This window comes from Sus scrofa, chromosome 2 (assembly GCF_000003025.6).
Source record: "Sus scrofa isolate TJ Tabasco breed Duroc chromosome 2, Sscrofa11.1, whole genome shotgun sequence".
NCBI lineage: Eukaryota > Metazoa > Chordata > Mammalia > Artiodactyla > Suidae > Sus > Sus scrofa.
Genome location: NC_010444.4, coordinates 96,153,995 through 96,177,546, shown reverse-complemented (window position 1 = coordinate 96,177,546; position 23,552 = coordinate 96,153,995). Strand labels below are relative to the sequence as shown.

General features: G+C 39.0%; 1 protein-coding gene across 49 annotated transcripts in view; it reads left to right on the top strand.

The window, feature by feature from the left end:
- Window positions 1–23,552, top strand: part of MEF2C (myocyte enhancer factor 2C) — a 174,521-nt gene that overhangs the window by 119,381 nt on the left and 31,588 nt on the right. For 34 of the 49 annotated variants that reach the window (XM_021082248.1, XM_021082251.1, XM_021082099.1 and 31 more), the window contains 2 exon segments: window positions 12,367–12,510; window positions 21,654–21,840. In XM_021082248.1, coding sequence (XP_020937907.1) covers window positions 12,367–12,510; window positions 21,654–21,840 — 331 coding nt within the window. 49 annotated transcript variants of the gene reach the window in all.

Here is a 23,552-nt window from a genome sequence, read left to right as displayed (position 1 = left end):
GCAGGTCATAAGAGTAAGGCTAGAGACCAAGGTTGCTAGCCTTTGACAGACCTAGCAGATGCTACTGTTGAAAGGAGAGAAAGAAGGTTCCGAGTCAAAGGGAAGGAAAAGCTTAGATCCCCACTAACTCTTGCTTAATCTTGAGCCTCCTTGTTACATACCATTGGTCTCTCCTTAAGGATATTCTCTGTTGTGACATCCATTCAGAAGAGTTAACCAAGTTCTTGCAACTTTCTGCTGTCAGATACTGCACTAGTTGCCAAGGATAGAAAGCTCTCAAGAGACAATTCCTGTCTATAGAAATCCTTTAATCTAGAAAATGAAATAAAAACAAGAATACAGAGAGCAACATTATAAAAGAAATGTTAATCACAGAGTTCTGGGGAAGCACAAAAGAAAGACATACTAATTCCATTAACTCTCTAGTCCATGTGATTCTTTTCTTTTATCATGTAAATTGATGTGTGGGGTTAGAGACAGTGGTTGGTGGGGTGAAAGCAGCCTACACCTTGAGTACAGACCTAGCAACTGCTCCCTGTGTGTTTTCAGATCCCATTGTGATTCCATTTTAAATAAAAACCTCTGACACTGCAGCCTTGGATTCCATTATTTCTTTATTAACAACAACAGTAGTTATTGGGTGTCATCCATGTGCTGGGCACATTCAAGTTGCTGTGGATACAGAAGTGAAAAAAGAAAGGTTTCTGCTCTCACGGAGGTTTGTTCTAACACATTGAGACTCTTCTCTCCTCTGGCAGCCACAGTAGCTGTGACTCACATATTGTTCTCACACAGTCCCAGCAATGCTCTTCAGTCCTGATACCTCCTTTTGACACATCAGAGCAGTGTGGGTATTGAGCATCTGCTAACACAATTGTCAGTACCAGTCTCTTGGATGGCACACCACAGACCCAGGCAAAACCCTCAGAATTAGTTCTTAGGCTTGTCTTCAACAGAGTGTACCAACTGGGCAGGTAGAGTTTAAAGGCTCTTTCCCATCTCTACTGTCCAGACACTAGAATAACCAAAATCAGAACTTTTCTGTTGAGAAGTTTAAGTGGAGAATGGCTTATTGCCACTCATTGGAGAACATGCTGGTTTGTTGGAGAGAGAAATCAATGAGAAAAAAAAGTGTAAATGTCAGGTATCAAGGAGAAAATGGTGAGAGTTCCCGTCGTGGCACAGTGGTTAACGAATCCAACTAGGAACCATGAGGTTGCAGGTTCGATCCCTGGCCTTGCTCAGTGGGTTAAGGATCCGGCATTGCCATGAGCTGTGGTGTAGGTCGCAGATGCGGCTAGGATCCTGCATTGCTGTGGCTCTGGCGTAGGCCGGGCGGCTACAGCTCCGATTCAACCCCTAGCCTGGGAACCTCCATATGCAGCGGGAATGGCCCAAAAAATGGCAAAAAGACAAAAAAAAAAAAAAAAAAAAAAAAAGGAGAAGATGGTGAAGATACCCTAACTAAAATCAGTGTTCACAATCCAGAATTGGTCCTTAAAAATCTCTCTCCCACCATTTGGTAAATTGAGAAATAGGAAAAAAAAAATGGTAAAGGATTTTTTAGTGATATCTCAGATTGAAGTCTGTTATTGTTGGGCTGGCCTGTGACCTAAGAGATGGAAACTACAACAATGAGAATGAATGGCAAAAAGAGTGTTTCCCCATGGGATCAAAGGCCCACCCAGGAGAGAGTGAGAGGGCCAGTAAAGCCCCTTGGAGTGTATTACTTCTCTTCACCCTGGCAGAGATCCACAGTGGGAGAGAGGTGTTAGGAAAGGAAACAACTTAACCTTCATCTGGGAGTGCCTGGCTGTCTCAGAAGTGAGGTTTGGTTTCTCAGGTGTGATCAAAATTGTCATGCCTCAAGTTAATCTGTTGTCAACCTCCAATCTTTTTATTTTGTGTTGCCTTACCAAATGCTCTGGGTACACTGCTTTTCTGATAAGCTAGTGATAAATTACAGATCCCAACTAACAAAGATTCATAAAATTACATCAAAGGTAAAGTCCTCTTTTCTGAGGGAAAACCTAGAAACAGAGAAGAGAATGCATAAGGCACTTCTTGCATTATTTTGGTTCTCAGTGTGTTTATGTCCTCCTGCTGGTAACTTAGAGCTCTGTTAGCCCCAAAAGACTCAAGAGCATAGAAAGGATCAGCCTGTGCTGCCCAAGACTCAGCAATTATAAGCACAAAGAAAACCAACCCTTTTGCCCTGTATACAGTATTCTCTGCTCCCCACAGGGCTATCCTATGCCCCAGTCATGAGGTAATTGCAGAGATTGCTTTAACCTACCAGGACTTATGTGCCTTGAATTTTGACTTACTGATCTTATTAAAACAAATAAATAGTTCTGTCACCTTAGGAGCCCACCCAACTCATTTCAATTAGTCTGTCACTGTTAGAAAGTATGACTGTCAAGGTTTGTTTGCTTATTCAGTCATCCGATGAACAACTACTGAGAACGTATATTGAGCCCACATATATTAATCAGACCCTCTGTTAGGTGCCAGAAATACCCAACCCTAATAGAACTCACTATTTAGTGGGGAAGCAGACCTGTTAAAAGATAAATTACTATATAAAATACCACATACTATTTTTTTTAAGTTAAAGATTCTAGGGGCACAGTGAAGGAAATCTCTAAGTGCCCAGGAGAGTTGGGAAAAAGCTTCACAGAGCAAGTGATGCCTTAGGTAATAGATGTCCCAGGATGACTGTGGCCTGGGTAGCAAAGAGAAGGAATAAACAAGAATATTCCAGACAGGAATGAATGACACATATCAAAACAGTGTAATTAAAGGACCTATCTGACTTGGGAAATGGTGAGGAGTTCCTTCTTGGCAAAACCCAGAGTTTTGGGAGAAGACAGGAAATAGGGCTAGGCTGGCCAGCAAGGCAGACAGAGGGCTTGCTGTGGAAACTGGTGGGTGAGGCTATTGATAGCCACCATGGTTGATAAGGAAAACAGTGAAAGAGTTAGATTTTTATTTTAATAAGACCCTGCCAAAAGAAGGAAGAAAGATTGACTGGAAAGTGAGGGTCAGGGGTCATACAGATTAAGGATGGCAGGCCAAGTAAAAAAAAAAAAAACAATGATAGTTGAGTCAAGAGATGGTTGAGTCTAGGGTGGTTTCTGGGTCTCTAGCTTGAACAGCTAGGTTGTGATGTTTGCTAGGAAAGGAAAGGTGGGAGGGGAATAGATGAAAGGAGAGGTTGGAATTGAAAATATACACGGGCAAATAAATGATGTAGGAGAGATCATGGGAATCCTGCAGAAATGAGGAAGTATGGTGACTAAGCATAATCCTGGGCTGACTGATAAATAAGGCAGTGAAGGCTACTCCCATTCAAATGACTAGTCAGGCTGGCCTGACTTGAGTAAAGAGGCGTTTACAACTAGCTGAGAGCCTACAGGGAAACAAAAATAAAGATTTGACTTTACTTTCATTACTCGAGGTAAAATATACATCTTCTTTTGTTAAAATAAATCATCAATAGTTATTAAAAGATACTTCATGAGTTCCCCTGGTGGCACAGTGGGTTAAGGATTCAGCATTGTCACCGCAGTGGCTCAGGTAGCTACTGTGGTATGGATTTGGTCCCTGGCCCCAGAACCTCTACATGCTACGGGCACAAACAAAAAGATAAAAAGGGAAAAAAAAAAAAAAAAAAGACAATTCAACGTATTATTTTGAACAGTCAGTGACCCCAATATCTGCTTTTTTGTCCCTGTAATTTATTTGCAATTAAAATGCCATTGTCTGAAATGGTTAGTAGATGAAGGTACACATCCATACTTTATACTTTAAAAAATCCTGCTTCTGGATCTTTGTGGATTTACTTCTTTCCTCTCTTTCTCACCCTTTGTTTAATTTATAGTTCTGCTTATCTTTGTCTTCCTTATTTAAGAAATCACTGGAGTTCTCTTGTGGCATAGTTAGTTAAGGATCTGGCATTGTCACTGCAGTGACTTGGGTTGCTGTTGTGACCTGGGTTGGATCCCTGGCCTGGGGAACTTCCACATGCCACAGGCACAGCCAAAAAAAGAAAAGAAATCACTAACATTATCCGTTTTTCAAACTCATCTACAATTTCATCTTTTGTATTTCAGCTTTTTAGTTTGTTTTCCAGCCTTTATTTTCTTAGCTTGCTTTACAGAGACTATTAGGATTAACTGCGTATTTTTTTAGTATGCATTTCAATCACTGCATATTAAAATGTTCCCTGTTTTGTATTTCACTTCAGATCTCTCCTGGATTCAGAATGTCAGGAAACATTTAATGGCAAACTTCCCCAGCTCAGTCCCACTCTAGGCTTGCCTTGACCAGGTTCCAAAAGAGGTGTGGTGGAAGAAACCTCAATAAAAACGCTAAACCACTGACCTATCCTGAGGAACCCTGAATCATCTGATTGGCCCTAGAATCACCCTGATTTTCCATGAATCCTCCAGGCTAAGGTTAGCCCGGAATAAGACCAATGTCAAGGCCTGCGAGAACAGTGGAACAGGAGAGCAGCATCCAAGAAATGGGAAAAAAAGATGAACTTTGCTCAAGAATTTTGAAACATACTCATTTCAAATTTATAGTATCTGACTCACATTCCCAAAAGTTTCCTTGTGTTCTTTTATTTAAGGTTTTTGCTTTTCTTTTTCTAAGCATATACATGCTGCCTAAAATTCCACTCTTTTTTTCTCCTTCCACGCAGATTTCTGTCCCCCTTTTTCCTGCTATCTGTTTCATCACTAAGATTATATGCTTGTGTTTTTTTTCTTAAAGATTTCACAAATGCTCAGTTTTTCTGACATTCCACATGTAGACCACTATGCCAGTTTTTATGTATTTAATGATGTAAATCTCCTGACTTATAATCAGTTTCATTCCTGGTACAAATTATGCCTATACTGCATTGCTTTCTAAGTTAAAAATGGTACATTTAAGAAAATAGTCAATTTATAACAGCTACTTTAAAAGGCTGAAGTAATAACCGAGTTTTAACAGTGTGAAATAATAATTTAAAACATGGAAAGAGAAACTGCACCTGCAAGTCTTAGGCTCAAACTACACTTTCTCCCTAGTGAGAGAAAGCATCTAAGCATTTTTTTCCTGTTCTCTTCATCCGTCCTTCAGTCTGTCATTTATGCTGCAAACATTTATGAAGTTTCTACCACATGGAAGGCCCTGTGCTAAGTTCTGATGATACAAGATAACTAGTAAACAATCCCCAACCTCCAGGAGCTCACTTAGGGGAAGAAAGATATGTAAACAAATTATCTTAATCATATATTCATAAAAAGCATCCTTGCATCCAGAAGACCACAGACAATACCTGACATAGTAGTACTTAATAAATATGTGTCAAGAGGCCTAGATCCCACTACTGTCTTCACCTCCAACCAGCCAAATAGCCTCTGTCCTGTTCTGTCATGAAAACTTGATGAGTTAATTGAAGTGGAAATGTGTGTTCTGTTCATTCAGCAAGCATTTATTGAGCACCTGTGTTCTGCTCTATATTGAAACTTCAAAAGTGAATAAAGGAAGGTGCTTTTATTACCAATCAAGGATTCAGCAATGGAGACAGACATATAAATAATAATTTGTGATAAAGGCTCTAAAAGAAAATATATACAATAAGTGATTGCATGAATGAGGGAGAGATTCATTTTAGCCCTGGGAATCAGAGAGGAAATGCTGTGTCAACTCTGCCTTGGGGGCCTGTCTGCATCCAGGGAACAGACACCGTTGGGGTCCTCCCAGTAAGAGAACCCAGCTTGAGCAAGGACAAGGGGTTTGAAAGGCTGGTGCTTATGCGCCATTATCTTCCTTCCTGAAAGGTGTGAGGAAGGGCCAGGTGGTCTTTGGTGGTCTCTTCCAGCTTTGGAGTATCAGTAGTTCAAGGAACTGTCACCCTCTGAATATATGAAATAATTTGTGGCCATTAGGGGGAGTGGGTGGATATTTCTTTCTGTTCTATATGTTAAAAGCTTTCACATCTTTAATCAGAGTTTCTGTTTCCATTATCTAAAGATGAAATATCATTCACTGAAAAAAAATTCAGTCCAATATTAATATTATCTTTGGAGGAAAAGAATAAAAACAAAAGCAGTAAAACCCTCCAGCTCTTCTCGGCCTGTCCCCAGTAGGAGTTACTGTCTGGTTAGGATGTGCATTCATACCTAGAGAAATGTAGTGTTGTTAGGGTTTATATTTTAAACTTCTTATTAAAATTTTCACCACAAATGGATGATTTTGAGTAAAATTTAATTTTTTATACACTATGCTAGCTATGATTTGCTTGTCTAATTAAAGTCTACCTACTGATTGTACTAAATTCACAGTATTTTAATGTGCCTTTTCATTTCTATATTAAGAACAAAGAAGAACTATGAAACAGGGAGAGAGAGTACAGACAGTCTTACAGTTTTGATTATTAAAACCTATGGTGGAATTTCTTGGAACCTGATTCTTCCCATAGCCTAAGTAATCTGTGCTGGAAATCACCAAAAACACACAATATTATAGGTCAGTTCAGAGCTTTTTGGTTGAATTTGTATTGCCTGCTTCTCTAAAAAAACAAGTACACAAAACAGTATCTGGGCTATAAGAGGTTCTCAATAATTATTTGCTGAATGTATTTTAAATGAAGTCAGTCATTGAGCACAGTCCTTAGGGTGGCCACTCCACAGATGCTGAAGGGCCTGGAAGCAGCAGTGTCCTGAGCAGCAGCACTACCACCGTGGGAGGGTATTTATGAAGCTCAGAAACTTCATTTACAGACAGTCTCCATTTCAGTGCACCTCCTGTGCCTGTGTAGATTCACTACTTTCTAAAGATTATTCAGCAGACACTTATCTTCATAAAGCTGTGATAGACAAGCCCAGAAATGATTTAGTATCAGAGGAAAGGAAGCTACCTCTTCTAAGTTGATGTCTTTTTTTTTTTTTTTTCTTGGCTTTTGTGTGAACAGGACATTAAGGCAACTAATAGTAACAATTCCCACATGTGTTCTTGACACATCAACTCTCTGAAGTAAGGGCAATGCTAGCTCTGCAAGAAAGGGTGATTATTTGAATTTTAACAAAATTAATAAGACTATTTTGGGATTTGTCACAAGGGGATTTGAAATTTCTGCTGTAAAATACAGAGGCACAGAAAAAGAAAGATGATGAAAATACACATTCTTGAGGACTAAAACTAAAGACATGGAAAGAAATTGAGGGATTGGAAGCTTTTAATCTGTGATAGTGGGTCTCTGAAAGAAGGTCGCGTTTACTTAAATAGCATTAACATAAAATACGTAATTTCATATTTGAAAAGGGGCAGTAATTTAGTTATTTCTTGCCTGCTAACAAGAGATAATTAGGAAGGGAAAACCAGTCTTAACCATTGTATACAGAAGGGATTTTTCTAGTTGATAACATAATGCCTAAGACAAGAAATGAGAGCTCCATGTGGCATTCTTTTTCATTTATATTCCTTTCAGTAATGACATAGAATCTGTTCCGTACATCTATTTCATTAGAATTTCTGAAGCACCTGTCACCTATCATCATCAGTTTATATGTATTTCAAGTTTTCCCAGTGAACAAATGTAATAATGCAGAGTCCATATGTCCACATTGTCTGGGGATGGGGGGAAGATTCCACATGGTTTTTGGAATACCTGGCTGCACTCCTTTTCCCATTTATTGTTTGGAGTATGTCACCTTCTGTCAATCTAATTACTTCTCTAAGAAACGGCTGTTCTCAGCTCACTGCATGACAACCGCTGCCTTGTGAAAACATCCCAGAAGCCTCTGCAATCAATTGATCCACCCCACAAATGTCACTCTCACATGGAAGGCTGACTCCAGATTTACAGAGTTCTCAGAGGAAAGAGTTTCTTTAGATACGTAGCAGTAGAAGCTGGTGGTTTCAGTAGATCCCTTGCCTTATCTTGACACACTGAATAAATCTTTTGAAAACATTGTCTGCTGAGAGACACTTACAATATATACATCCAGGACTTCTAACCCCTGTAAAAGAATAATGATTTTTTTTTTTTTTTTTTTTTTTTTTTTTTTTTTTTTTTTTGTCTTTTGTCTTTTTTGTCTGTTGTTGTTGTTGTTGCTATTGTTGCTATTTCTTGGGCCGCTCCCGCGGCATATGGAGGTTCCCAGGCTAGGGGTTGAATCGGAGCTGCAGCCACCAGCCTACGCCAGAGCCACAGCAACGCGGGATCCGAGCCGCGTCTGCAACCTACACCACAGCTCACGGCAACGCCGGATCGCCAACCCACTTAGCAAGGGCAGGGACCGAACCCGCAACCTCATGGTTCCCAGTCGGATTCGTTAACCACTGCGCCACGACGGGAACTCCCAAGAATAATGATTTAAGTGCCTACATTACCTGACCAATAACATTTATAAAAGATCAGAGAAGCTTTCAAAAGCCAGCAACAGAGACTTTGATTTTACTAGGAAAAAAAGCCTCGAGGAATAATGCTTATTTTTCCATTTATTAATCCCTTTAGTTAATATCAACTATTTATTACTGTGATAAAGACAGACTTGGCCAAATCTAATAGTAATTCTTTTGCCATCATTAAACAGCTGTAGATTTTTAATATAATAAAGATAAGACTACTCTTATAGGTCCACATTCAAACTGTGGTAAAGTTGGTGCCATTACTTCCATTTTCAGAGCTTTATAATTCCACTATAATCATTTGTTCTTGGCAGAAATGTGTTCTACAAGCTCTCAGCTGAGAATAATATTTTTGAACAATTTTTTCAATGTTCTGGTTATGTGATTATGGGAACTTTGAATTCAATATTAATATGCTCTTGGGTTTTGTGTTTGTATATCTCAAAATGCTCTTTTTTAAAATAACACAATTTAGCTTAAAACTATAAGTGTCTTTAAATGGTAGAGATATTTCACTACTTAAATACTGGTGGTGTTCATTTTATGATGATATAGTGTGATACAAGAAGAATTTAGTGGGAGAAAATGAGCCACTGTTTCCCTCTTATTCCCATCACTGCCATTTCCTTTGTGACTTCATGCCACTGCTTTGTTTACTTAATAGTTTATATAATTCTTCAGGTATAAAGGAGCTAAGGATCTAATTGACTTTTTAAAACTTTGTTTTATTATACTTGATTTACAATGTTCTGTTAATTTCTGCCGTACAGCAAAGTGACCCAGTTATACCTACCTACCTACATACATATACATACGTACATACATACATACACACACACACATATATATATTCTTTTCTTTTTTTCACATTATTCTCCATCATGTTTCATCACAATTGATCAGACATAGTTCCCTGGGCTATACAGCAGAATCTCATTGCTCATCCATTCCAAATCCAAAATAGTTTGCATCTGCTAACACCAAACTCCCAGTCCCTCCCAGCCCCTTCCCCTCCCTCTTGGCAACCACATGATTGACTTTTTAATCTGTAAACTGAGAAGTGTTTTATTGAGCAACAAGCATTCCCACTAGGTCTAAAATTTGATGTCTAAGAAGTATCAATATTTTAGCCATGTTTTTATACTTAAAATTTTCCCACAGCCTAATTTTTTAAAATTCTACCTAATTTATTTGTGCTCAGTCCACATGCTGTAGTTGCATGTGAGTGGGAGATATCTAGTCCACCGCCCTCAAGTCACACTCCCAAGAGTGCGGGCAGAGCCAGGCAGGTTGGCCCCTCTGTGCCCTGGCAGGAGGCTTGGGCTGCGGTGAGAGCCATTCTGGCTTGATACCCGACATAAGGGTTCCCTAAAATCCTCATGGAAGATTTGTGAGAGATAATGAGTTAACATTTGTGGAAATCTTCAATAAAGTGTAATTGATGTTTGAATTTTTCTAAATCAAACACAATATCTATCGCTGAGAACTTCGTAAGAATATTTAGCGCACATGTACGTGCCAGATGGATTGTAATGACAGTTGATAGGCCTCTCCTAACCCTTGCGTTCTGTTGTCAACAATCTGCACATCAAAACAACTATAGTTTTCACAAGAAGATATATTGTATAAAAGATCCGGGTTGCACATTGAAAAATCTGCTGTCTAGATAAGATTATAAGTCAGTGTTATATAAGACGTTAAATTAGGGGTTTATATAAGAATAGTCTTAAAACGCCTTACAAAAATATCAGTAGATAAATTTTGAAAAAATATCAGACTATTTTATTAGCCTTACATGTTTTTTCCGACATGAGTGAATTTTTATGAAAAATTGTGGACTGTGATGCAAGACACTCAGAAATTATTCCTAAAAGCTCAAGGATATGTGGAGATCAAAGCAGGAACACATCATAATAGTAAACAGTCATCACCAGCAAGAATGTTCTTGTGACTGAGCTAATGCTAACAATAGAGTTTAAAACATAGGAAATTAAGTTAGCAAATAAAATTATTTTATTCTAATGTATTGTGACATCCTTTATAGCATTATTATTGGAACTCTCTAGGAGTATTTATTGTGGATGAAAATGATAGCTGTTGATTTATGATAGGACAGGTGGCCCCACCAATTATAAATTCCCCAAGATTGTAAATGTATATTTTATCATCTTATGTCAAAATATTCATTTTAATATTCAAACATTTTACCACATAATAAGCTGTAACCATATGTTTATTTGTTATATTATATCACTATAACACTAATAAATATTTACAGAGCCACAGTGTATCAAAGATGTATTCGAAATGGCTCTCAGTTTGATTTTAGGTAAAAATTTTCAGTGCCTCAGAAACTAATCTTAAGTAGTGTTACATTTGTTACACATTGGTAAGGGCCAAGGAGCTTAATTTTTAAGACTGACACCCCCTTTTAATTCATGTTGTTTTATTTATTTTCCCCAATTGTATGAATTAAAGATGGAGTGTTAGCTCAGCTTTGAATTCCTTAGCTTGACGTCACAGCTTTGGCTTTATTTGTGTGTGAATTCGGTCTTTAATAAAGATGAGCTCTGCTGTACTTTCCATTAATGAGAGACACTTAGGTACACAGCTCTTTATAAACGATTGGGTAGTACCAGGAAAATTTAGAAATGTTGCTAGTCTATTAATAATTAACATGGCAAGCTGTGTGATTGATTAATCAGAAGTTTTATAATCTCTAAAAACATAACATTATCTCTGTAGATCGGATCATGTGCAATTACGTTGACAACCATCAGTTTTAAAAAAGGGAAAGAAAGAAAGTAAAGCCCAGGACTCCTGTTACAGTGTTGCATGAGTATTTATCCTTCTGTGACAGCTGAAACTAGACCAGATAGCAGGTTCAAGATAAGACACTGACTTTTCACTTTCATGTGTTAGGAGGCAGTCTCAGGGTCATCATCCTCAGCTGAAACCAGGAGGAACTTCTGCTAGTTTGGTAGTTACTGACTTGGTTACTTCTTTTCAGTATTCTTTGCCTTCCTTACTCAGTTCATGATGGTTAAGCCCTAAATTCAGCTGTTGCGACTTTTCTTTCAGCCTATGTTTAGGCAGGTAATTTCTCAGTATTAATCAATTTCAGCACAGATTTTCGTATTTATAGAACTCTAATCAGACTAAACAAAGGTGATTCTCCTTATGATCACAGTGTCTGAACATTCTTTTTTTTAATCTTTTTTTATTTTTTTAATTAAAGTATAGTTGATGTACAATGTTGTGTCAATTTCTGCTGTACAGCAAAGTGACCCAGTCATACATATATATATACATTCTTTTTCTCATATTATAATAGCACAAGGAACTATATCTGATCTTTTGTGATAAAACATGACGGAAGATAATATGAGAAAAAGAATGTCTGAACACTGTTAATGGCTGCTTCATGCAGACGCATGCTAGGTTCTCTTACCACCTTTGCCGTCAAGTACATATGCAGAGGGGGTGGCGGGAAACTGTTAGTGCCAACCATTATGTTAAACTCAAGCTAGAGATCTGTTTCTACCATTTCTGCTTTTGTCGTGATCACATTTTCCGAAATCATTGTGTAATGTCCTAACTTCTAATTTTTCTGTGGGAAAATACTGTTGCAATTTGCCACTTGTATTTTTCTTTCATTGCCTCTCACTAGATACTGGAAGCACATATGAATTCTAAGTCATGAAACTTCAGCCCTCCTACCATCTTTGTTCACTGACTGAATTTGGTTGCAGAGGGAATATTTCCCTTATACTTTTTTCTTAAGTAGTAATGAACATACTGTTGAAATGACTCACTATTTCTCAATACGATTTCTTTACCCTCATGTAATATAGTACATGTAATAACCTAAGATACTGAATAGCTTAAACTTCTGTAACACCCCTGCATGTCTTTTACAACCTGTGTCTAGGTTTGAACTTTCCAAATTATGTATTTCAGACGTTGAGAAAGAAGGGCCTTAATGGCTGTGACAGCCCAGATCCTGATGCAGACGATTCAGTAGGTCACAGCCCTGAGTCTGAGGACAAGTACAGGAAAATTAACGAAGATCTTGATCTAATGATCAGCAGGCAAAGATTGTGTGTAAGTACTCAAAACACCCTTCCTTTTTTTTACTCTTGATATTTCTCTGAACCTGGCAGGCCTTGAACAAGAAAGAAAACAAAGGCTGTGAAAGCCCCGATCCCGACTCCTCTTATGCACTCACCCCACGCACTGAAGAAAAATACAAAAAAATTAATGAAGAATTTGATAATATGATCAAGAGCCATAAAATTCCTGTAAGTACCAAAGGTAGATGGCTGGTCTGCTGATAACTGCTGCAGTAACATACCTTAACCCTTTCAGTGAGGGCTTCTCTAAGAAACACTGCAAAGGCAACCCAGAAAATAGCCATCTCACCCCAAGGGCAGTTCTCTTAGAAAGCAAACCCTTGGGGATGCCGAGATTGTGTCATCTAAAAGATGTGCCATTAAGAAGTTCATTCAGAAGTAGCAAATTCTCAGGAGGAAGAGAAAGATCTATGGGACACACCCTGAAGTTACACAGTCTCTTAAACAGAGTCCACACAAATCACCAGGCACTCGTTAGACACCTCTCCTTCTGGAGGACAACTGACTGTAGAATGTGTAGGTGTATTTTTCTGAGATCAGATACACATACACAAGTGGAACTTGAGTTCTCTCCCATAAGCCGACCCTCATCACCCAAGGGAAAGCTTATTCCCGAACCAAGCTTCAGCCCTCTCCCCAAACATGAAAATTCAGCAGCAGCACTGAAGGGTTAAAGCTATTGCTCGCTGCAGGGAACAGACTGCATGACAACCTAATGGTAAGATTTCAACATGTCTGTGTGCTGGGGTGATTTCAAAGCTTTATCAGGATATTTGCTTTGCCTACACCAACATTTTCCATGCTTTAACATTTGGCTAAATTTTTTTTTAACTAAGTTGAAAAATTCCTAACAATCAATCATATGCCTTGCCAGATATTTAAGAGAAATAACTCTGCATGTATGATTTTGTTTTGCCCACAAATAGAGGGGGAAAGTACATACCTTTTATTCTATTCTGTCACCAATCAAGTGATGTTCATTTTGTGACATAAAGTGATGCAACTCAAGCTTCACATGTTTTCTGAATGACTAATGTGTCTGAACCCTCATTGTAAACAGGCTCCTCAGTAGGTAATTAATTGCTTTCCCCAAAAAGTACATTTTTTGTAAGTTAGGGAACCAGCCTAAACCTGAGGTTTGAGGGAGACTTGGCAGTGAAAACAGGCCTCCACAATTACAAGTGCAGATATCTGAGGACAGAAGCTCCAGACCAAGTCCAAATGGCACTTACAAGATAAATTCATGCTTTACGCATAGTAGGTGCACAGTCAACCCATGGTGAATGGAATTGAACACTTGAAAACTTACTTATAAAATGTATGTGTCTTAAACTTTCTATCCTCATCAATATGTGACTGCTTCCTTTGTCAAATGAAATAATGTCATCGGGAAATCTTCCTTTGAATCGGAATTATTAATACACTGTATCATAAAGAAAAGCTAACTGCTGTAAATTCTTAAAGCTCTCATAAAACCGAGCACTACATGCAGCACTTCCACATTGGGCACTTGATCAAATGAAACATTTCCTATCAGATGCAGTCATGCATACTTGTTATACCCAGAATTTTTAAATGAAATCGACAGGGATTTTATCTAGCCTAGAAGGAGAAAAGAATTAGCTCCTTTGGGCCGATTTTTGGTTCCTATGGCCTGAGTTTCTTTTGCTATATCTCTAATAGACTAGTGCAGAACTGCTGGGTGCATTTGTGAATGTACAGTTTGAAGGGGAAGCACTCGAGGTGTCTCAGGAGGAATCTGCAGCACAGTGAGGAAGAGGACGGTAGATGAAGGCTTCCTCCCACTCTCCAGCATGTGGAGCTTTAACCCCCAGAGATTCTGGGAGGATGCCCATATTTGCTTACTGGATCACTTCCCCACGCTTTAGGGGGAAAGAGGTGGGATGCATACCTGGATTCCCTCACCATACTTCATCCTGTCGTGTAAAGAGTTCGAAATCAGGATACATGATTTCTTAAGAGGTGCAGTGGTGTGTGGCGGGGGATGGAAAACCACATTAGAGTTTACAGGCAGAGCTGTGAGAAGGAGCCACAGAGCTCCAGGCTGTGCCTCCAAGTCTTCCTTTCTTTAGTAAGTACTCAGTCTCCACGATGAAAAGCCCAGTTTTCGCACATCGCTTTCAGTTGCTGGAAGTAAATTTTGTTGAAAGTTTCCACAGCTGCTAAAACATTTACAGCAGGGCAAGGACACTCTGCCCTTTGTATGGAGAGAGTGTCTCCACCTCTTTAAAAACATTACAAGACTGTTTTTCTATTTCAGAGACCCAGGTTGAAGAGTTTTCCTTTTAAAATAGAAAATTTAATATTGCAATCACCTGTTGGTACAATCTGATTTATTCTCATATTCCTCAATTACATGAAATAATTCATGGATGATTTGGAATCTTGTTGACCAGTGTTTCCTCATGCGGGGTTTGCCACAGTTCATGCTGCGCTTCACAGTGAGAAAAAACAGCTCCATTTGAAGCACCAGGAATTAGGAAATGGGCTGAAGGAAGGAGGGGCAAGGGCAAGACTGGTTGAGAGGGACAGGGAAAGGAGGAAGTTGAAATAGAACATACGTATTTTCTTCAAATAATGGACTCTGGAGAGAAAGAAAGAACACTGTACCTAAGATCAAGGAGGGAGTTAAAAGGACAAGTACTTGAGATGATCTACATGCAGAAGATGAATGCTTGAATCCCAGTGGGGGATAAAACAGAGCAGCTCCTCAAGGATGGGAAGGAGCGTGGCATTCGGACAGGAGCATCTGCAGATGTAGTCAAAGTGGTAGGTAGACAGAGAGAAGTTAAGCGGGTGACCACCTAGTAACCTCTGGTGTATATGAAAGTTTGGCTCCATAGATATTGAGGAGGGGGAGCAGGTGCTTGAGAGAAGACTAAGAATGTCACAGGGTAGACAGTGTAGGGAACTGGGGATGGAGGATGTGGACCAGCACAGGCCAGAGTCCAGGGGAACTAGACTCTGGAGGGAATTTGAATATAGGCAGGCAGTCGGTAGTCACTATTCATCAGAGTTGTGTGAGTTTTTTTCTCTGTTAGTTCTCAACAGACTGGTAATGGTTAATCAGAAGTTAAGGGTGTCATTAGTGGACAAAAAAAAAAGGGGGATTCAGTTCAGTCATTCATATTAAATAAAAGAGAGCCTATTAACTAAAAATATTTTATTAAAAATATTTTATTGGACTTTTTATTGGACTTTTCCTTGCGGTAAGTTTGGGAAAATCATGGGTTTTGGATAAGACTTCAGATACCTTTCTGACCATGATGACTCACTTTGGTAACCGTGATCAATTTGTTCAGGGATAGCAGCTAAAAGCTTTTTAGTTCTCATACCCATGTCTTAAAACCAGGGCCAGTGTCCTGGGCGTGCAACCTGTGCACTTACACAGGGCCCAGCTCTCCTAGGCCCATGCTGGAGCCAGTGCTCAGCTGTCACCATCTTGAAATTCTTAATAATTTTTTAACAAGGGGCCCCACATTTTCCTTTTTCCCTGAGCTCTGCAAGTTATATAGCCAGTGGTATCTATAGCGTTTTATTTAATCACCTCACATTCTTCCTTCCTATCTTGAGAGTTCTAAAATTTGGAACTGGCCCGTGAAATCTTTGCAAGTTTGGTGTTTTTAATGACTTTTCTGGCTTTCGTTTTTTAGATGGAAAATTCTAAAACGAGATGCTCTTAAGTTCCTTAATTTCGAAAAGTCAAGAAGGAAAAGGGAAATGCTAATTTCTTACAAACTTTGGTACATTATTATAGCCTTGGCATTTCCCAAAGTGTTGAGGGCTGGTTGGTCTCTTTATGGATGCAGCCACCTCAGGGCGCACATGAGGCTGAGGGAGATTAAATGACTTATCTGGTTAAGTTCCAATTTATTATACAACCTGGACCGCAGTGGAGATTTCTGATTTAAAAAAGGCTGAAGTTCTTTCTGATTCTCTGAGATACCTTCTCACTGTGGTCATTTTTAAACTTATAATTTGATTTCAAAATTAGTTCCTAATACAGGTAAGGAAACAAAACAAAAAGAATGCAAGGGATGTTTTATGAATTGTGAATTTTTGAAGTATACTCTGATACCAAATTGACTTCTGTTTAGCCAATCACAAGAGAGTTTTATAATAACTCTCATCAAATTGTTTATAGTCCAGAATGCTGGAAACTGAATAACTCTTGGTGATGAGTAACTCTTCTCAGAGGAAGAGAGGATATAGAGAGACTTTCACTAAATTGGTTAGTAGAGTGGTAGAGAATTTATTAAATAATTATTAATCATCCTCTTTATTTTGGATGTGCGTGCAGTCATGCAAGGTGAGGGGTATTGGCTTTGCTCTCTACTGAGACACAATCAAATTCTGTAGAATATTCAGGGGGAAGTAGTTTTATAGCAGATCCTTAGGTTCCCAGTTTAATATTTTCCCTGCTTAATATTTTTAAGCAGTAATAGTGAATACGGATTAAAATATGTATAACCAAAAGATAGCTTTAAAATACCAAATCTGAGTAAATGTGAATGAGAGGAGTTTTTAAGGTTTATTTTTTCCCAAGCCCTCCGTCATACCCTGGCCTTGAAGGGCGTAAGCATGTACTCTGACATGGATGAACAGCCACGTTCCATGACAGCCCATTTAGTTCATTATGTTCATGGCTGGTAAATAATAGGCCACTAACATGCAGCCCATACTCACCTCACAGTATGATTTCTTTTTTCTTTTTCTTTCTCTTTTTTTCTTTCTTTTTTTTTTTTTTTTTTTTGCTTTTTAGGGCCGCATCCACAGCATATGGAAGTTCCCACGCTAGGGGTGGAATTGAAGCAATAGCTGTCGGCCTATGCCACAAACACAGCAACACGAGATCTGAAACCAGTCTTCGACCTACACCACAGCTCACAGCAATGCCGAATCCCTGACCCAGTGAGCGAGGCCAGGGATTGAACCCGCATCCTCATGGATACTACTCAGATTTGTTTCCACTGCGCCACAAAGGGAACTCCCCACAGCGTAATTTCTGACTGAACTATTTTATTTCTCTCCAAAAATGGACAGTGCATTGCACAGTGATTTAGTAGCAAAACCAACAGGCTCAGTCACTAGTTAGATGACCTTGGGCCACTTGATCTCACCAATTTAAAAAGGAAGAATCTATCATGAAGGGACATGGTTGGAAGGGTTCAGTCAGATCAAGTATGTAAATTATAGTTCAGTGCCTGCTTAATAAATAATAAACAGTAAGTTGTAAGCTTGTATTTTGGTATTAATTTAGTATCTTCTTAAAAATTCCTTGAATAAAAATATTCATTCACTATAATAAAACATAGACTAGGCTACATATTACCTCACAGCAAGAGAGCTTTAGCATCCTGATGAAAAGGACATTATTTGGCCAACATCATAACTGATCTTATAAAAGAAGGTAAAGAAACACAAGGGAATGAGATCAGGAGATGGGTGGGAGCAGGAGCAGGATTAAATAGAGTGGTCATGGTGGGCTTCTTTGAGAAAACCAGATTTTGAGCAGAAATTTGAAGGAAGGGATGGAGTTAGCCATGGAAATGAGACAAGCCTGAGGGCGGGAGGATGAGGATGATAGGAAATCAGATAATGGAGCCTGGAGAAAACTGGAATTTTCAGAGCCCTGTGGAACACTGGAAGAAGTCAGGCTTTACTCCAAGTAAGGTGGGTGCTCTTGCAGGGAATAGAGAAGTGCCATCATCTGACTTATCCTTTTAAAGGATCTATCTGGTTGCTGGGTTGAAAACAAAAAGGAGGATAAGGATAGAAGGAGGTGACTATCGAGAGGTGACTGTGGTGATCAAGGCAAGAGATGATGGTACTAGAACCAGGGTGGTTGCCATTAGAAGGTGAGAGGGGGTCGGAGACTGTATTTGGAAGTTAAGCCAATAGGATTTCCTGTTAGGCTGAATGTGGGATGTGAGAAAAAGAGAAGACTCAGGGTGACTCCAAGGAGTTTATTCTGTGCAAATGAAAGCATTTTGAGCTGTCATCGGTGGCAATGGGGAAAGCTAGACTGAAACTAATTTTGAGATGTGTATGAGGTAGACATTTTGGTAGAAATACTGAGGCTGTAGCTGGATATGCAAGGTTGGAATCAGGAGAAAAATTGGAGCTGGAGATAAGAGAAAGACTGTGTTCCTTTTACATTCAGAGATCAGGGGGTAAAGGGAAGAACCAGCCACAGGGGCTGAAAAAGAGCCTTCTTTGAAAACAAGAGGGAAGAGTTCAGGGCCCGGGAAGGAGAGGAAGTTTACAAGGAGTGATCAGCTGTGTCCCAGTTGAGGACTGAGAAGTTACCACTGGATTTAGCAACCTAAAGGTCATTCCTGACTGACAAGAGCATTTTCAGTGATGAGGAAAAGTTTTTCATGGAGTCATTTGAGAGCAAGCAGCATGCCATATTTACAACCCCAGACACAGGAACAGAATTGTCATTGGTGACATGATTTTCCAGAGTGGTGAATAATTTTTAATAAAATTCCATACCAAACAAAGTGGAACATTCCCTCAGCATACACAGTAATTGCATTTCTGGAAATTTCAGTGTATAATAAAATCTTTGTTTCAGTGTATAAAAAATAGCTTGTGTTTGCAGATTATTATTAAACAAGTTTTTCATACACATGAATGTCCACTGGGGCATCTGAAAGTTGGATGGGGTAAAAGACGATTCTTTGATGTGTAGAACTGTGCCACCTATGATAGGATATTCAGCACACTTTCCCACCCAACCAGAAAATGTCAGCCCTACCCCCAGTCATTGTGACACCCACAAATATCCAAACTGTTCCCTTAGGAGATAGTCCACTGGTGTAGAGTACCACTGTTCTGGATCTAGAGAGTCGCTATTATGGCTCCAGTGGGAAACAGATGGCAAGCCCACATGGGTAATTGAGAGTTTAGTAAAAGGACTATTTACAGATGGATAGAGTTTGGGGAAACTCCAGAAATAGTGAAGTACATTAGGGCTTCCAGCCTGGAAGCCGTTAGCACATCTAAATCTGAAGGAGCAAGAGGAGGAAGAAATTACCAGAGCACAGCAAGATCTACATCTTGGAGGAAAGAGGACCCCAAAAGAGGTGTGGCCGGAAGTTCCCTTGTGGTGCAGCGGGTTAAGGTCACAGCTGCAGAGAGGGTTGGATGCCTGCCCTGGGAACTTCCACATGCCCCATGTGGCAGAAAAAAAAAAAAAAAAGACAGAAGTGTAGCCTTCACGAAGGGAATGCAGCCTCTGCCATCCAGTGGCCCAATAAGAGGAATGCTACAGTAGAAAAATACTGACCTCTTTCCTATTCTCTGTCCTTCTGCCAGTGCCTCACTGGCTCAGCTGAAGCCAGAGAGCCAGCAGAACCTGGAGGATGCAGTCAGAAGGGTCAGCCTCCTGGGCCCAGAGCAGTGAAGAGGCTGGCCAGTGGATTGGGGGGCAGCAGGAGCAAATGGGGAAGACCTGGACGGTTATTTTGTTTTCTTAGCCGTGCTAGAGTAATTCCTATTTGGCCATTTAACAAGGGAATACAATATTTTGTTGGTTCCAGACATTTATTTTATAGCATACTCTAATATTTGTTGTTGTTTAAAGGCTCTGGGAATCAGGGGATATATTCATTCTTTGATGTCTTATCAAATGTTTACATTCCATTATATCAGGGTGTTTACCCAAAATTATTTTTTGTTACTCTGCTTCCAACAGATCAAGCCTAATAAAGAATGACTGTGTTAATAGAGTGTGTGAACATTTTTATTTCCCTCTAAAACAATGAGAACCAAAGACATGTAAATGAAAAGAGCTGTGACACATTTGCTCTCACCTGTCTGGCCATGTCCAAAGCAGAAAATAGGAAAAATAAAGAAAAAGAGAGCAGAAGCATAAAAGGAGCACAGTATTGTAATCATCACCAGGATGAACATAGAGCTGTTGCAGAGCACGACATGTGATGAAGGCCGGCTGACCAACCCATAAAACAAGCTTAATGTTAGGATTATAAGAAAATATAGTGAGAAAAGAAAACTTTGAGCCACATGCACACATGCATTTAAATTTGCTCAGTGGCTTAGGAAATCCCTGAGGGAATGTTTTATATAAACCCTTGTCTTTAAAATATATATTAGATTCACACATATGCATACACACTCACACATATATCCATTTTATATTAAGAATGCTGTATACTCTTGACATCATGAGTCCTCAGGGCAATATGTTCATACCATATTTTCATTTATAATGTTAAAAATAAAAAAGGAGGAAAGGAATTAAAACTATGATTATCTAGTTAGTGCAAGCAGAAAAATTAGCAGGAGTCAGATTAAATTGCCAAAATGAAACCAAAAAATCAATAATTGGGACCTGAATTACTCCAATTAGACATCCACATGGCCTCAGTTCACTAAATATTTGCCACTTCTCTCGTTGGATATATAGGTGTTGCCATTTGTCACTGTCAGCATATCCCAAAATGTGAAGTGTAACATATATTCTGAACTATCATTGTAAAATATGAATTATTGAATGATACATGCTCTGTTCAATCCTGTTTTTTGAAATGTCTATTATCTTTAGAGTTACTTTCAAAAGACAGACTTTATAATAATTAAAGTATATGTGCTATTCACACGCATGGAGATGATTTTATATCATTAAACTTCTGCATAAATATACTTCAATAAGCAATTAAACCAAAGGCTCTGGTTTGCATTTTAATCCTTTTTCTCTGTGAAGTCATCACAATCATGTACCTTTGATCTTGCAGTCATTTCTGGCACCAGATCCAGATACCAAAAATGAACAATTACTACTTAATAGAATGAAATTCAAAGACAATGGAGTCTAATAAAATGGGGCTTTGTTTTAAACAAAAGTGAAACGTTTTCTAATAATTGCAGAGAAAGAGTTCTAAGCACATTAAAGAAATCAATTTATGATCCGAACATCTTCAGAGCTCTTAATGGTCTTCTAGACACCAAGCAGTTTGGAATTTGAAATTTTTCTTGGTAAAGGCAATGCTACCTGTACTTTAAGGGCTTTTCTTTCTATGCTTTTCTTTTACTCATGCTTTTTTTTTTTTTTTCCTGCTCCTTCAGGCTGTTCCACCTCCCAACTTTGAGATGCCAGTCTCCATCCCAGTGTCCAGCCACAACAGTTTGGTATACAGCAACCCTGTCAGCTCACTGGGAAACCCCAACCTTTTGCCACTGGCCCACCCGTCTCTGCAGAGGAATAGTATGTCTCCTGGTGTAACACATCGACCTCCAAGTGCAGGTAACACAGGTATGTTCTTGTAAGAGCGTGATTCTAACAAATCATTGGAAGGAGCCACTCTTAGCAAAAAGGCTCTTCTCCCTACAGAATATTCAGTTTTTCAATTTTTCCGTTTTCCATTTGTTATATTTTTTCATTGCTCAGTACCCATCCAACTAGTCTTCCACATGATAAAACCTAACCCTGTTAGCATATCTTTCAAAATCTTTCATAATCTGCAGTTCATCTGTTCAGCCTATCTGTCACCAATTTCCTCAAGTGGCTACATTTTAACCAAATGCTTTTTCCAACAGAACATCAAATATCCTGTCTCCATGCTTTGAATTCTGCCTAAAATGCCATTTTCCCTCTTGCTCCTAACCAGATATCAACTCCTCTGTGAAACCTGCCCCTGTGTTCTCTGATAGCATTTTTTTTTTTTTGGTCTTTTGTCTTTTGTCTTTTTAGGGCTGCACCCGTGGCATATGGAAGCTCCCAGGCTAGGGGTCTATTCGGAGCTGTAGGCACTGGCCTACACCACAGCCACAGCAACACCAGATCCAAGCAGTGTCTACAACCTACACCACAGCTCACGGCAACACCGGATCCTTAACCCCCTGAGCAAGGCCAGGGATCAAACCAGCAACCTCATGGTTCCTAGTCAGAATGATTTCCGCTGCACCACGACGGGAACTCCTCTGATAGCATTTTTATCTCATTTAGTTGTTTCCTATTTGGATCAATATTTATTTATTTATTTATTTGTTTATACAATACCTTATGGCACAAACCATTACGGCAGAAAGGAAATGTGATGGGATAGCATAGTTTATAAGAAACCTGAGTTTAAAAGCAAAACTAAGTCAGAAATGAAGTTAAAAGCACATGATAAGGACAAAGACACCTGCCACAAATTTTGGTCTGCACCTCTAGGAGCTTCTTATGGTTGTACAGTTCACAGTGTCCCAGAAAAGAGAAATTATCACTCAGGAGAGATTCAGTCATTCTTAGTACTTAGATCAAGCAAAATACAATATGATGTACTATATTGAGTATGTGTTCATTTCCCCACTGCACATAAAGAACCTTGAAGGGAAAGATGTCCTCTTGATTGTTATGGCTCACAGTAGAAACCAAGTAAATTTGTGTTGAATATAACTAAACAATTCCTTCATATTTCTCAAAGAAGCACCCAGAATCATTGTTTCTAAATAGTATAAAGCAAATCATCACATACTTAACATTTTTTTTAAAGTACTGAATAAGAAATTTTTAGTTTCATCCATGTTGCTGCAAATGGCATTGTTTTGTTCTTTTTTATGGCTGAGTAGTATTTCTCATACTGAGTGAAGTAGGTCAGAAAGAGAAAGACAAATACCATATGATATCACTTATATCTGGAATCTAATGTAGGGCACAAATGAACCTGTCCACAGAAAAGAAAATCATTAACTTGGAGAATAGACTTGTAGTTAACAAGGGGGAGGGAGTTGGATGGATTGGGAATTTGGGGTTAATAGATGCAGACTATTGCCTTTGGAATGGATTAGCAATGAGATCCTGCTGTGTAACACTGGAAACTATGTATGGTCACTTATGATGAAGCATGATAATGTGAGAAAAAAGAATGTGTACATGTATGTGTAACTGGGTCACCATGCTGTACAGTAGAAAATTGACAGAACACTGTAAACCAGCATAATGGAAAAAAATAAAAATCATTAAAAAAAAATTTTTAATAT